Below are 17134 nucleotides of genomic sequence, written 5' to 3'. Positions count from 1 at the left end.
TCATGAAAAATAAAAATATATATGACTCTTTTGAATTTTGCATTGGGAACAATATGGCACTGAATCACAGCGTGCTACAGAGTGTTGATGTATTGTTGTAAAAGTAAAGAACATTCTTTTTTTTGGTGGATTTTCAATTTCGCACATTAGTACACCAAATCATCTGCTGTCATGTACATACATGGAATCCTAACATCTTCCCCTGCTTATCATTTCTGAAACGCCTCTCTCTGAACCTACAGCATTACTATTTATCTGCATGGTAATCCCATAGTGTTTGAAGATTATTTACACATGCAGCAACATCAGTTGGAAAACAAATCACTGCACTGCATCGGTATCATCTTTGTCACAAAGGCGAGGACAGAATCAACATCAAAACAGATATAGACTCGTAGAAGAAATGTGCCATACGTCTGTGCACACATGCACACACATTAAAATTCTGTAGCTGGGGACCATGTTTAATTACAGCCGGGGAAGCAAGTGACTCCGCTGTGAGAAAAAAGAAAAAAAAAAAAAAAGAAAAGAAAAACACACTTGATAACAGTGACATTTAAAATCTGCCTCATTTATCAAAACCTGCCAAAGCAGAGTCAAAGAGGGTCATTACATAGTAAACAAAGATTAGCTTAACTCTTACTAAACCCACGCAAAATTGTTTGATAAATGATTTTTACTCAGAAAATTGCAGACGTCAGCATGCACTTCCCTGGACTCTGTCAATTAATTGTCTTGTTTGTTACCTAATATTTGTGTTTGCATGTGTGTGTGTCTGTGAATGAGAGCCAGCATCGGTGCTAAATAGCTGCCACCTTCAGCATGCATTTCCCCGGCCTCTTCCTATTATTTGTCTCATTTGTTACCCAGTGTTTGCATGTGTGTGTATGCACGCACCTGTGCCAACATCCCCACTAATAGCTAGCACTTTCACATTTATAGCAGACAGGATTTGACAATCTAAGATGGATTATTTTGGTTTGTGTGGATGATGTTATAGAGTGATTTCCAAGGACACATCAGGGTCTGACAGACCTGTACTTAGTGCCAAAACAAGTAATAATCACTCTCACTCTGTCACAAACAAACTTTACACTGACAAATTTGTAATGCAGGGAAAAGCTAAAGTAAGTCTGTAAACTGGGCCCCTTTGACATGTACAGTAGCCTGAGTATGAGTGTATGAGTGCCAAATGCTGGACCAGATGTTACTTTGAGTTACAGCCTCCTTTAAAAGACCTGCTTGCATGCGAAGGGGCCACACCCACATGAGTTGTTTCCTGCCTTAAAAAGCAAGTACGGGGAGGGGGAGAGTGGGAGTACATTGAGCATTGGCGGAGTGGAGTAGAGTCAGCCCCAGGATATTCTTCAGCAACTCTGCTGCTCTATTGCTGCAGCTACGGGATGCTTTTGAGTGTCAGCAGCTGGCAGAGGCACAGAATGCCAGGGAGAAGACAAAGATGAAGAGGGATCGCAGGAAGAGGGGAGGGATTGTATTTAATCTCACCGCCATTTATTTTTAATAGCATGCAGCTGCTTTGTTCTCTCTTTGATCATCAGCAGTCCAGGTTGACTGTAACCCAGTGGAATGCAAGGACACACACCAGCATGTGTGCTTGAATACACTCAAAGAAGCACACAAAACACACTTTTTTTTATTTGATTTGTCCTTTATTTTTTGTGGAATTCGGCTTTTGTTTACTCTCAGTTATCAAGGCCCAATGGCCCTGTGCACTGCAGTCACTGCTACTGTCGGCTGTGCTGTTGCCCCATGAAGGGCTGCAAACAGATCTGTGCTCCTTATGTGACGCACGATGTCACCAGGCGCTGCAAGCGATAAGCATCACCAGGAGGTGAACATGTGGTAGGTATACGCTATTCACTTAATTCAACCCGCCACTGTGCAAGAGCCTTGGCTAAAAAGAACAAGATGCTCATGAAGCAGCAAGGACAAGAACCCTCACTGGCTTCCTATGGATGATGAACAGCTGTACTTGTTGAAAGCCTTGAAATAGTTGCTGTAAAGACCAGAGGCACCTCTACCGGAAATCACACACTGGGCCTCTCCTTGAGACTCATGGCCCCAAAGAATGACGATTTTGGTTGCACATGTGGTGAAAAATCTGTCAAATACAACTAAACATTTTCATTGGTTGCACTGCTGTGCCTGAAATTTCAACATCAACCAGGTGTGCTGATATTTGCCGTTGAACAAATATGATAAATATAGTTTCTGCCCTTCCCTGAAAGCAGCATTGTTTGACTACAGTGAATTAACACAGTCCACAGACTGCTCTCCTTGGGAGAGCAGCACAGTTAAGCTGTCACACAGAGAGGGAGTGGATCAGGACTCGGAATGTGTTTCGCAGCAGCTGCAGCTGAGCTGTCTGCAAAAGAGTAAAACAGCACCAAAAAAAACACGTGTTGATAATTGTAAGCAAAGGATAAAGTTGTGTTAGCAGTTGTGTTAAAGAGCAAAGACTTTGCCAATCGGACAGTTTTGACAGTTTTAGGTACCGCTCCTGTTTTAGCTGCAGAGTAGAGGCTGATAACTAACGTGGGAGGACATAGGTGTGCTGATAAGCCGAGAGCTTGGTGAGCAGTATGCACTGTGATTGTAGCTGTACATGTAAAGGCTATTATAACCCGCATTTTGATATGAAAACAATATATGCAGTCCTTTGAGAAAAGCGGGATTTCTGAATTTTGTATAGATACATTTTGCTGATTGTAGTGACGCAGATGAGCTGCAATTTATTCCAACAAGCAGTAAAGGTGTCTCAGAGTTCTTTCAACCAGCTGTGAAGGATGAAGCATGACAGTCAATCTTCAATCCTTTACATGATGTGTTAAGAAATTACCAATGTGTATGGGAACTGACAAAAAAGATTGAACTTAGAATGTTTTATTGGGGTGCAAAAAGAGGGGTGAAAACTTTTGGGTGGACCTAAATCAAGCGCTGGTGAGCTTAAAATGAAAAAGTTAGGTGCACCAGTACAACCATTGTAAAAAGTTAGTCTGGCGCCCTGTTGAAGCCTCACCTGAATCTTCAATCAAACTTTGCATGGGCAAGTTACATAACAGAACAATGAACATTGCGAGTCTGACAATATTATAGGAGAAAAATGTTGAATCGGGGGTATTCTTAATGGAATTAGGCTTTCAGAGGTAGTTTGTATTGTAAATATATCCTTCTTGCCAAGAAGTGATCTGAAATAGTCAAAGACTTCACACTTGTATCACATAATAGACTTAATCAAATTTATCATGCAGGTTCCTTTCATGTTTTCATGGAGGATTTTGCCAACCCTGCCACATAGGAGACCGCTCTCTCTAGAGGGTTTGGGTTAGTCCCACAATCTTGCTGAAGAGGACACATTATAAGAGATTGCTGCTGCTGTTCTTGCAGATACTTGCAAGTCTCCCCAAAGAATGGAGAGGACGTAGGAAACGAAGGATCTATGTCTCTAGTATTAAGCCTCCTCCCGGCTACCTAGCTGTGCATTTGCCTTGCCATTCGGTCTTGAATACAGACAGTGAGGCAATCATGCCAGGATGCCAGTGGCAGAGTTTGGCAGAGTTTTCGGACAAAGCAATCCTTGGCTACTGTTGTCATTTGTCACATCAAAGTCACCGGAGAAAAGGGAATGGAAAATGAGGGAAACATGGCCATACAGTATGTATACTGAAGCTCTATCAGGCTCATTCTGATAATATCAGCATATATATATATATATGTACTTTTCAGTGTATCTCTGCAGCTGAAAGGTCAAACCTATAGAGCCCATATCGAAGACAAAGCACGTGTGAAATAAAAAATGAAGAAACACTCTGTGTACCCGTTCTCAAATCCATAGAGGGCGTCAACATAACAGATGTGTGATATGACCACTAAAGCAACAATACAGGAACAGCAAGGGTGAGAGTATGGGCGAAAAAAAGAATGTGATGGAGAAAGCAGACATGAAAGGTGTGACAGAAGAGCAAAAAAGGACATAAAAAGAAAGTGAGAAAAAAGTGAGAGACGGAAAGTGAGTGAGAGACAGACACAACTGAGAGGGGACAGTAGGGCGAGGTAGGCATGTGGGTGGTGGATTTCTCTGTGTGGTTTCCAGCCCTGGGGGCAAAACAGCAGAGGAGACTGTAGAGGGGCTCATTTAGATCCCTCTGAAAGGAAAGGCCAAAAGCTTCTAGAGACTGCAGTGGCTGTGATAATGCCTGCTGTCTAGAGGTGGACCTGCAGGGATGACACACCCCTGGGATGTGCTAAATAGAAGCTGCAGAAAGGACCGGGAGAGAGACAAAGAGATGTAGCATGAGTTGAAAGATCAGAGACAGAGCGGTGAGAGTCAACAGACAAACAAAGACAGCCTGCAGGAAGAGAGTACGGGGTGGTGTGCTTCTGTTCACTAGTCAAAGTGATATATTTGACTTTACACTTTTGTCATATTTGTATTTCTGTTATTGGATCTGTTTAGCTGTGATTCATTCTGCTAACTAATTCACTGAAAAAAATATGACAGGGAAATAAAACTAGTTGACAGTTTTATGTGAAAAATAAAGCTTTTTCTGGTTTTATGAGAATGAGACTTTTGCCTTATTGGGATCACTAATGTCTTCAAACACGTTACTTTGTGGTGTTAAATAGTGAACACTTGTAATGAGCTTTCCAGGCTGCTGCATGTTATGTTTAGGAAAGAATGTGTTATTTGGCTGTGCTTATCCAAGCAGGCAAGGTAATAAGTGTATAATGGAGAAACTGTGGAGTTGAGATCCAATGAAAGTGGGGGGTCTGTTGGAAGACACAACTGAACCCGCTTTATCAGGATCTGCAAAGAGCCATTAGGGACAGCAAGTGTTCAAACACTGAAAATAAACTGAAATGAAAAAGGACTTGTTTAAAATTTGCACATATTCAGTGTGTTTAGCCGGATAAGGTTGCAAAATTTGAAACAGTACAATATAACAGCACTTTTTTTTCTCAACTATGGTAGTCAGATAATCAAGTTGCTATATGTTTCACTTCTTTTATTCATCCTTACATTGTATTAAGGTTAGCTGACTGATTACTTGTTGGGAGGCAGGAATCATTTTGTTTGTTGTTGCCTTGACTTTAGAGCAAGTTAGGTATCTGTTCAGCTGAATGTTCAGTGGAAATAGAAGTTGCTAGGAGCAGTTTACATGTTGTTGCACACATGATTTAAGAAATAGTTTAATTTGAGAGCTATTTATGTAAGTACAATGTATACAGCTGTGTTGATCTTCCCTTTATCTCACACATAGAGCAGGAGACACTGCACTAGCCCAATTATCTTGAAAAATGTACCCATTTACTTAGTGTGGGAGTTTGGAAAGTTGCACTCAAATAAAATGTACCCATATAGTCTTTCACTTACTAAAAGTCTAACCTGTAACCTGCATCATCTATTGTGTGTTTGTATGTTAAAAGTTGGATTATAAATACAATTTTTAGACTGCCTCTCAGTAATGTATCTCACATTATCCCACACAAACATACTCTTTGCCGCACATCTGTTTTTTTGGAATCTGGTCACCTTGATTGTAATTCCTTGTTAACAGGATGAGCCAATATGTTTGTGAAGTCTGCAGTTGATTCAAAATACTGCAGCAAGGGGACTGACGGTAGTTAGCAAGAGAAATCATATTTCTACCATTTTAGCTTCTCTTTGGCTTCCTGTTAAAGGTTAAAATTATCCTTATAGAACCATATCCCAATAGAACACTTTGCTCTCATAGTGCAGGTTTACTTCTGACTACCAGAGTTTCCAAAAGTAAGATGGGAGGCAGAGCCTTCAGTTTTCAGGCTGCTCTACTGCGGAACCAGCTCTGTTTTGGATCAGGAGGCAGACACTCTCTTTAGTTTTAGGATCAGACTTAACACTTTCCTTTTTATAAAGCTTACAGATAGAACTGGCCCATATGACCCTGGACCATCCCTTAGTTATGCTGCTAGAGGCGGAGCCTGCTGGGGACCTCCCATGATGCATTTCTCCTCTCTCTTCCATTTCCCATGCATAATGCATATGTCAGCATTAACTTTGTGTCTTCTCGCTCCTGTATTTTGTGTTTTTCCTGCAGGTATACTTGGCTCAGGAGCTACACGTTTGTGATTTGTTGTTACTAGACCCACCAACCTGCCCTTTGTTTATTGTTTGTTGTGTCTATGTTATTCGTTGCTCTCGTCGCTCTCCCCTCACCCCAACCAGTCGAAGCAGATGGCCGCCCACCTCTGAGCCTGGTTCTGAAGTTTCTTCCTGTTAAAAGGCAGATTTTCCTTCCCACTGCTACTCATGTGGGACCCATTAAATTGTTGGGTTTCTCTCTATAATACTTTACAGTCTCAACGTTATCATGTTAAGTGTCCTGAGATGACTCGTGCTGTGATTTGGCACTATATATGTTGTACGTTGTGAATTAAATGGAATTGAATTGAATTAAATGAATCTAACTAAATACTTTGCAAGCTGCATGGGGAGATAATGTCCTAATCCTGTTACACAAATTTTTGATTGGTCTATTTTTTCTCTAATTTAGGGAAACAGCTGTCAGTGGACACAACATAAGATTTACTTAAATCACTGAACTGATTTGATAAGTGGGTGCTGATTTGGGGGTACAGTATATCAGTGAACTCATTTCTGACATCTGGTTAATGTTTGAGAACGTTAACTTCACATTGTGAATACAATATATGTCAACTACACTGCAGAGTTTTTTTTGTCTGTCTTTCATGCAGATGTACGGTTAGCATGTTATAGTTCTGTACTTTTGGGGAAAATAAAGCACATAATACAGACATAAATGTTGTTGCTAAAACCAGAAATATTCAGAACTCTAAAAAGACACCAAACACTCTTTAAATATGCTTCCAAAGGGAGAAGATGTTCCTTTTAAGTTGAATTTATGCTTCAGGAAACACTGGAATTCTAGTGAAGCTTTTCATGCATAATTATGTGCAGTAAGTAAGTTAGTTTAGAAGGTAATGGAAGCTTTAGCACGACTGTTTTGCACATCCAAAAATAGAAAGAGAAGGAATTGTTTGTGTACGTTGTATACACGATCACCAAAACTAAGCTTGTATACAGCTTCAACAATTACAAACTGGTCTGTATGACAGAAAATTATTAATCCAAGAAAAATGGTTGAGTTTTTTTTCCGAGAATCACATCCCAGGATTCTTGGTTTGGCTCTGGACACATCCGGAGGACATCCGCTCTACTCCTAATAATTAGCACTGTATAACTGAAACAAATTACCAAAACAGGCCCCTAAAAAACTGACTTGTGAAAATGTGTATTATGCCTGCCTTGGTGCCTGAGCAGCATTTACATGTGCAACATGAAGGAACCCTGAGAAACTCCTGAAGACAAACATCAATAGAGTCTGAACTTTTTCTCCAACTGCTTGCAGATGAGTCAATAATCAATTCAAAAACATTGATCAACATTTTGTGTTATTACATGTGCATTTATGTGTGCACATGCTCAGTTTGTGCTCCAGTCCCACCTTTGCCAGGCTTCCGCCATTTTCATTTCACACATAAATCTTATGACAGCTTTTAAGGGCAAGTCAATATGCATTAACACACCACACAACTGTAAATTGGTTTCCGCAACACGAAGCCATTAAAGCAAAATACGTGCCTGAGAATAATCTCGGATGACCCCAAAACTTCTAAACACGAAGCAGAAACACCATGATAGGTCATCCAATCAAAAAAACAACATCATTATAATTTAATCAAAGTTAATCATATTTTCTCGTGTGGCCCCTGTCAACCATTAATAACTAATATTGCAGGTCAGTTGAAATACCAAACCTCTTCTTAAAAAAAAAAAGTTAGATATTCAAAAAGGAAATTAACTGAAAGCAATCTCCCCTGTGTACAATTTTAGTTTCTTGTAAGGAAAATAAAGTTACAGTCTATTCTTACTGCTAAACTACAAGCAATTCAAAATAACAATGCATTGTTTCAATCCCTTGCTCTCTGGTTATAAAAATATAGAGTTAAAAGATCAAGAAATCTCTATTATCTGCTGCCTCTCATGCTTTCTCTCTTTCTCACTCTAAGTCCTTCTCTTTCTCCATCCTTCCAGCACTCCTCCTCCTCCCGTAGTGTCACAGTCCATATGGTGCTGCAACACTGTTGGTCTCCTGTGGCCACACTTCCCACGATGCATCTGCGGCTCTGGGCTTTCGAGGGAGACGATAGGCTGAGAGGACTGTGGTATCGACCAGCTATCGCCTAGTGTGAGGTCAGCGCGGTGCAGCATTGGAGTGTGTCCGAGCAGCACACACCACTGACTTATAGTCTTTCGTCCATTCTGCCAATCAATCCTCCATTTTCTGTTGCTCCCTTTGCCTCTGTAGAAGTGTGTTGTTCTGTTGTATTCCTTTCTTTAAAAAATATGTCTCCCTAGTGAGCGTGCCATTGCACGTTTTCTTCTTTAAACTACTGTCAGATTGATCCACTTCTCGGATTGCTTGAAGCCACACAGTCAGACATGAAACCTTGGCTGTGAGTTTACCTTTTCAAGCTCTAATGAAAATATTCCATTTGTAAATACCATCAAGGCTTCTTTGACATGTACATGTATTTATTTCGGAGTGAGATTTCAGTGTTTTTCTACTATCTTCTGCATTGTTGTGTTGTGTTGCTCTGAGCTGGCTTCCTCTCCTGTCTGCGTCCATGCAGAGAAAACAGAGCTTAGCAGAGATCAATCCCATTGAGTCTGACTCCTTTCACTAGCCAACAATCAATACTGCCTGTTTCATGTCCCTCTGCAATATACACACGTGCACATACACACACAGTTTACAGACATGACTATGAGAGCAGACCTACCCCTTTAGAAATGACCTATCGGCCTATCGGCTAACTTGCTCACCAGGGGATACAGAAGTTCATTATGACAGCCTTGCCAGTGCTAAAGGTCTGCTTTGGTCCTCTGCTGCAAAGTGCAGCATTTACAGCGTCTGATTACATTAGCATGCCACAGAAGCCTCGCAAGAAACACAGAAGGCCTAAAAGTAGTATACAGCTGGAAACCTTTTAGACATGCAGCAGTGTGTCTGTTCAGTGTGTGGTAGAGGGTGTTTATGTAATGTTGGGTCACACAACAGGACTGGAAGGGCTCTTAAAGGATATCACTACGCATGGCTCAACCATACATGCTGGACAGAGAAATTACTTTAATACTAGAGTCGCATTGACAGGGGAAATAATTGTTAACATTTAGGCAGGAAAATGCTTCAGCACTGAGTTTCTAGTTTTGCTTCTTATCTGCTATATAGATTTCACAAGCCTGGAACCATACAGCATAAGCTGTTTTTTGATGAAACCTGCACAGAAGTCTCTTCTGCACTTAATACTAATATATGTTTTATTCAAATGATTGATTAAAGGAATAATTTGACAATTTGGGAAGTGTTGCTCCTAACTTTCTGGCCAAGAATGAAGTAACCAATACGTCTGTCCAGTAAATAAATAGAGCAAATGAGTCTACCACCAGTTACTGGTTAGCATGGCTTAGCACAAAGTTGTTGAAACAAAAGTAAGAGGTAAAACAAATCGGTATGAAATTATATCACGACATATCTGGGTATTTTTGCGATAACGATATTCTTCATGATACGACAAAATACTGACAAATATTTCATGATTAACATACATAAATAAATGTCATAGATTTATATGTCAGCATAAACGTAACATTATGCTTTTAAATATTCAGTAAAAACTAAACAAAAATGATCTCAATTTTTAAGTTTGTAAACAACAGTAAGTGAGATTCAGATTGTGTAAACAGAGCTGAGGAGGGATTTGGGGGTGAAGTGGTATCAGGAAGGCTGCTGCTCTGTCAGGACTACAATGATTAGCAGCAGTGCTTCTAATTACCACCTCACCACTATCGAGAGAGTCAACGATGTTTATGCCTGAATTTATGAAGTTAGCTTACACGTTTGTCCATTCATAAATTAGTTTGGGGCTTTTTCTTTCAGTTTTATTTCGTAACGATTCGAGTCATTCACCGGAACCTTTGCCTTGCTCCGTATGTGTGAATCTCTGTGTGTGTGGAGGAGGGGCGGAGCCGACTGTCCAGCACTAGATTGGCACTACTGTCAATTAACTCTGAGCTGTAGAATTCAGCGACTTTCAGCCTTATTGTTGTTGTGCAAGCTGCGGCTGTATGTCAAATGGTTATGCTGCATATATAAATATATATAAATAAAGTTATTATATATGTAATGTCATTGCATCAACAGGTCAGATCATTGCCATTATCAGAATATGAATATTTTTTGTCATAACAAATGTATTATCGTGAATGATATGACATGGCACATCACTAATTTATTCATCACATTGCAATTGTTTAATCTGTTTGCAAAGCGTAAAAATTTGACTTGGTTTCACACATAATACACTGTAAAACCACATTATACTACATTATTTTATAACGAGATTTATTAATAGAAAGCTTTACAGGTGCTGGTAGATTAAGTGTTTTAACCTTTAGACAGAGACAGCCTGTTTTTTGACTCTTTGTTCAAAGTTAAACTAACCTGCTACTAGTGGTAGTTTCATACTCATACAGGCATGAAAGTGGTGCAATATTCTCATCTAACTCAGAAAGAAAGCAAATTATCATGTTTCCCAAAATACTGAAGTAATCCTTTAAGGTCATAAAACAGACTTGATGTTTCATGTAAAGTCTTCAGTCCAGCACAGTATGGATCGAGCCAAATACATAATGACGTTTTTGAAAGAGATACTTTAATCGACAAACCCACCTTGCCGGGAGTACTCATCAGCCTCATGGTGGACCAGGTCTGTCACACAGCCGCCATAGTGCAGCCTCTGCTCATGGTCGAAGGCCTTGAGCGTCTCGCTGGAACTGTAGGACTTCTGGGTAGGCACACGGCACTCATCGGCGTCCAGGGAGGAGGTGTTGTACTGGGAGTCTTTGGAGCAACGACCCCTGGTCAGGGAGCGGTGCCTACGGTCCTTCAGATCCATGCCGAGGTTGGGTGAGGAAGCTCGGGATGCAGGGAGGAGATACGGACGCAGAGGGGAAGGAGGAGAAGGCAGCGGGGGCGGGGGTGGAGAGGCCTTCCAAAAGGCCTCCGTAATGTTAGTCTCCACTTCAGTCACCTGAAAAACAGAGATAGGAAGAAGAAGAGATGGAGAAAGTGGAAGATGCATTGAAAGGTTGGTATAAAATTAATGGATGCACTGCTGTGACTCACTCTTGCCTTGCACTCCCTGTAGAATATACAGGGAACGTTAGGTAAGAGGGAGCACTGGGAATAGACATTTGAGAAACCAGGCAAATATACAACACATCGGAGTATTGATGCAGGATAAGTATGGCTATTGTGGGGAGAAACAGAGCTGCCAGCACTGTGGTCCACAGAGATAGTCAGCAATCGACCGCGCTGATGAAAAATGGTCAGCCCGTATTTAAATCTATTACATAAAAAACAGAAAGTGACTCAGACATGGTCCAGTCATCCTAAACTGATATCAGTGGCGCATGGATTCAGCAAAAGTGGACAGAAGTTGGAGAAAATCCAGCAAAACAGACAGATTATATAGATTGGAAAAAAGAAAAAAAAAAGGTAAAAGGGAACAAAGAAAAAAAAAAATCTGCCGGATGCAACAGGAAGGATGGAAGAAGAGGAGAAATGACTTGAGGGCATTAGTAGTCTCTCCCTCATTATCAGAGTGAGAATGAATCCGACTCCCTTAGAGGCTGTAAGGGATAACCAAACACACCCAAACACAGATACACACACACACACGCACGCACGCACGCACACACACACACAGATACACACACACACACACGCACGCACGCACGCACGCACGCACACACACACACACACACACACACACAGATGCACATGCACAGTATGGAGGTACCTTGAGGTAACAGTGTTACCTGAACTTGACACAGCTTGTAAGACAACTTATAACGCAGCTAAAATGAGATTACCTCCTCTGTGTTTACGCCTGTCTTTCCATTGCTATGGCACCACCAGCTCACATTTAATCTTTTCAAACCTTATACTTGTGGATACAGATTACACATGATTATGATGCTAATAAAGCATGATACTAGTGGAGCAGCCCCGAGCAACGCATTACACTCGTAGCTAAAGATCAAAGTACAACAATACAACAAGCAGCAGTAATTGACAGGAACACTTCCAGCATCTGCCTGTATGGGATATTTATGGTAATAAATAGGTCAGCCATGGTTCCATTACTTGAGGCTGAGGAAAGCCTAGTCCACCCACAGCATTACAGAGCAGCATTGCATTTTCATCAAAATATCTCTCAGTCTGGACAGTATTTATCAATATCAGAGCAGGCAAGGGTATTTCCAAAGAACAGGCATTTGATTTAGCATATGTGATGTAACTAATTGCATGGTGGAGTCGAGGAAGAATGAGAAGGGAGAAAAAGAGAGAGAAGGATACAGAACGTGAGTCAATCTATTCAATGAGGGCTCATTTTAAAATGCTTAGAAGGTAGTATTGAAAAGTGCCCTGCTATGTCCATTGATTAACAGTAGGTATTAAGTCTCATAAAGACCTCATTATGCTCGGGCATCCATCACACGGGCTATTAGGAGTTCAACCTTAATGTGTTTGTACCTTGAATGGAGGGTGAGGAAATAGAGCGGGATTCTGGCTCAGGAAATGTGAGGACATTCTGACTGGTGTTACGCAAACAATGGGCAAACAGGGCTTTGTGTGTGTAGCTGTGGGTGTGTATGTCTGTCAATGTGCTTATGGTAAGAATGTAGGGATGTGATTGTGTTAAATCTGGGGCACAAAATTTGGGAAAATACATATTTGTCTTCTCTCCAAAAGCCACGTGAGACAAACAAAACCAGTTGCATATCTTTCTTCAGAGCTGGAGTTAGGAGGCAATTACTCTAGTTTAGTATAAAAACTTGGAGCCAGCTTCTCTGACATTTTCCAAACTATAAATTAATGTATAGCACCTATATAGTTCACAAATCACAAAGTTGCATCGTGTTTGTTTAATTCATTAACAAACTAAAATGAAAAATGGATATTTTCACGTTTAACTTCTTCTGATGAACACTTTATCCAACCACTTCGTACTTCTGTGTGTTGTCAGGTTTTGCTTCACTTAAGCATGAAAAGTAAGGTGCCTTGGGTTTAGGTACCACAAACTACTTGGTTAGGTTTAGCAAGTCACAACACCTAGCTGTTAGGCTACAGAGAGCCAAAGTTTGGTCCAAAAATCTCAGTTAAAATCACAGTGATATTTATGATGACAGAAATGATTAAAAATTCAGTTTTGAATGTAGCCTTATTCAACAGGATGTCACATGGTCCACTTCATATGTCTAGATGAGGATTTCTAATTTCTTAAAAACATTATTATTGTATATTTAATGTTTCTGTTTTTGGCAGCCATTTCTTCACGGAAGGGAGAGGTTTAATGATGCATGGTTTAGAAAGTAGAGATAACTCAAAAGCTGGTCAAATTACATTAGACGAAACATTAGACTTGAATATTACAGATATGGCGGAAATTGTCATGGGAGCTGTAGGTTTTTCTTTTTCGAACAATTTAATCTATGCTGACTATTGTTTTAGCAGTCTAATTATGGAGGTCACAAACATCTATATTTCAAGTATGTTGTACTAGATGTTTATTTATTTCATCATGGCTTGTAAAGCCTTTACATAAATTATTTTTCTTTAAAAAAAAAATGAATGAAAGAAATGCCTATATTCTCAGTGTTGCTTCTCTTGGATGTTTCAAAACATATGTTTGACAGTACAGGGCTGGTTTTTCAAATTCATCTGTTGAAAGAGGAACTTTTCTTGTCAATGTTATTTGAATAGGAAGAGAAGAAAAGAAAGAATAGGAGATTGATGGATAGAACAGAGAAAGCTAAGGGGGACAACCACTAGATTTGGAAAATGTATCAATCACATCCCATGCATGCAGGTGTTTTCCTCAAGGTCGCTGAAACACACACACACACACACACACACACACACACACACACACACACACACACACACACACACACACACACACACACACCAAACTTTCCTAGTTAATTACTCTGCTGACAACGGTCCAACCTTCCCTGATCATCACACTGAGGTGGATTATCCAATTTATCAGGAGTAAATAGACTTACTATCATTCTGACTGATCACATACTACGACTTCACGGAGTGTTGCAGTCCCAGAAATACTCAGCCGACGTATAGACTAACAGATACATCGATGCAAAACTGTACAAACACCTGCATGAGCTTGCAATGGGCTGCGTTTCATTGACAGGTGAGAAAGGGTGGTTAGACGAAGGAGAAAAGAGACATGCGTGCAGCCGTGAAGTGACCATGAAATCCAGGCGGAATGAGAAATGTAATTGGAAGATGACAGGGAGGGTGGAGAATTCATTTTCAAAATTACAGAGGTGAAGTTTGGTACAGATAATGGCCTTGTCTCTGCAAATAAGGGCCTTTGAGGAAAAATGGGGAGAATGACACAATGTAAATCCACTGTAACTCGAAATCACACCGAGTTAATAGGAAGTTAATGACATCAATGGATTAGTGAGCATCAAACAAGATGGTTTCCTGTTTAACCTAATCCACCTCTAAAAGAACGTCATCTAAATATCAAAGGAAAGCAAGTAGCAGACTGGGTTTTAAACACAGATTCAGCTAGTTTAAGATTTTCTTTTTTTTACCCACGTCATTGCATGACCCAAATATGTTTCTTACAGGGGGACAATAAGCATCTAATTTTCTTAACCTGTCCAAATCAAGATATATACAAGGAATTGTCACAATAGCTGTTATACTGATTAATAACTTGCCAGCTGCTGTATCACTAAAAGTCCACTTGAGGAAAAAAAAAAAAAAGCAAGCAGTGGATCCAAAACATTTCCAATGTAGGTGTATCGGTGCATTTATGGCTTGAAGTTGCCTCAGGTCTTTTTGTGGTCCATCGCGTCATGCCTCCAAATCTGCCTTTAGAAAGTGGTGTAGAGACATCCAGCTCTGGGAACACGCTGATCACAATCGACCGGCATTCGGCTCTGCATAATATTTCACGGTATTTGTAATTGTTACATGTACATTGGCACGATACCCAAAGACAATTAGCTGCAAAGATTCCATCCAGCCACTGCTCTCATTTATCAAACAAATAAGTATGGAGGCGATGTTTGAGTGCTGGTATAAATGGTGTGTGGAGCCATCACACTGTGGGAGGCTTCCTGACCAGATGACTCCTACTGCAGCCAAATAGGGGGGTGCACAAACAGGGCATGTTCACTCCGTATAAGCTACAAACTACCCTGACATTTATAGACTTATTCTTATACTCTAGACAAACCTTGACAACACAGCTTGCAAGGTTTACAGCTTTTTTTCTTTTTTTTACAGATTTATATACATGTATAAGTTCTATAAGCACCTTTAGTGCAGCAAACAACAACCACCACTGATTCTTCTACATATTATGCTCTCAAATAATTGCTTACCCTTTGGTCTCTAAAATGTCAGAGATATCAATGTCGTTTTTCAAACATCTGAAATTACATCTTTTAAAATCTTGCTTGTTCCTGAGGTTTAATGGATAATCAAAACAGTTGCAGATTATTGTTCTGAGATTGTTCTGATTGATTAATTGTGCTATACGCTCTATACATTCTACACCACCCTATAGTTTCTACCACTATACACATTTATAATGGTATATATAAATGGCTGTTTGTAGACCTGCTAAAACTACAAATACAAAGATAAACAAACAGTAACTTATTTAGTTTCTAATTTTAAACTCCTAATTATAAATTCCTGGGTGTTCACATCAACAATAAACTGGACTGGTCGGACAACACGGATGTCCCCTTCAAGAAGGGCCAGAGTCGACTCCATCTGCTGAGAAGACCGAGGTCCTTCGGAGTCTGCACATCTCTGCTGAGGACATTCTACGACACTGTGGTGGCGTCGGCCATCTTTTATGCAGTGGTCCGCTGGGGCTGTGCAGGTACAGAGAGGGACGGGAGGAGAATAATCAAGCTGGTCAAAAGGGCCAGTCCTGGGCAGTCTTCAGGACTCCATAGAGAAGGTGGGTGAGAGGTGGATGTTAGCCAAGCTGACATGGATCATGGACAACATCTCTCACCCCCTCCATGAGACTGTCGGAGCTTTAAGCAGCTCCTTCAGTGGCAGACTGCTGTACCCACAGTGCAGGAAAGAGCGCTACCGCAGGTCGTTTGTTCCGGCAGCCGTCAGACTTTTCAATATCACAATAAAATAATGTTGGACTGGTCATCTCATTCCACAGCACCTGTCACTTTAATTCATCATTCCAAACTGAATTTATTTATATATTTTTGTATTTATAATTTTTTGTGTGTATATCATCTGTGTGTGTATTTTTATTAATTGCTCTTATTTTATTTTTTTTCTAAAATGATTATTTTGTATCTATATTATTTCCTATATCTCATAAGTATTTGTAAATTTGTTCATATTGTGTGCATTTGTTTTGGTCTTTTTCTATGCTGCTGTGACAAGTAAATTTCCCCACTGTGGGATTGATAAAGTCAATGTATTTCTATACTTTTTATATTTCTGTAGTATTTTCACTGCAACTACTTTTAATACAGCTACTATTTTGCATGGAGTTTTGATTCGGTAACACATTTTTTTTTCTTCATGCTAAACATTTTTAACTTTTTTCACTTGTTCTTTAAATTTCTTCATTGTATTTTTTCCATCTTTATATAAGCATTTTTTCTAATCTTATCTTATTTTAATGTTAGACTAGAAGAGTCTGTAATGTAGCCATTACCTGGCTCATTTAATTCAATTGTAACCATACCAAAAACAACAATCGGCCAACAAGACTGGCAGCTAAAAGCCTGATAAAACACAGCATGGAGCCTTTCCATCAGATAATTCATCCACTCTTCCAGGACTCTTTGTCAACAGGAGATGAAGTTGTTCATTTGGTGTCTTTTTCTTTCTCCATCTCTATCTCTTGTTCTTTTTTCGAAATTTGAATTGAATTTGTATCGCAAAAGATGGTCTAT

At 40.0% G+C, this 17134-nt stretch overlaps 1 protein-coding gene across 5 annotated transcripts in view; it reads right to left on the bottom strand.

Annotated features, from left to right (window-relative positions):
* tenm2a (teneurin transmembrane protein 2a) overlaps positions 1 to 17134 on the bottom strand; it is a 200508-nt gene that overhangs the window by 140909 nt on the left and 42465 nt on the right. For all 5 annotated transcript variants that reach the window (XM_069171449.1, XM_069171450.1, XM_069171451.1 and 2 more), the window contains exon 2: positions 10815 to 11175. In XM_069171449.1, the coding sequence (XP_069027550.1) occupies positions 10815 to 11040 (226 nt within the window). In that variant the 5' untranslated portion in view covers positions 11041 to 11175. The remainder of the gene's footprint in view (positions 1 to 10814; positions 11176 to 17134) is intronic.

The sequence above is a fragment of the Embiotoca jacksoni genome, unplaced genomic scaffold (assembly GCF_022577435.1).
Source record: "Embiotoca jacksoni isolate LCO1_2020_lvr unplaced genomic scaffold, fEmbJac1.0.p SCAF_5, whole genome shotgun sequence".
NCBI classification, from domain to species: Eukaryota; Metazoa; Chordata; class Actinopteri; family Embiotocidae; genus Embiotoca; species Embiotoca jacksoni.
The sequence above is the reverse complement of the archived record's forward strand: the minus strand, read 5'-3'. Positions and strand labels throughout refer to the sequence as shown.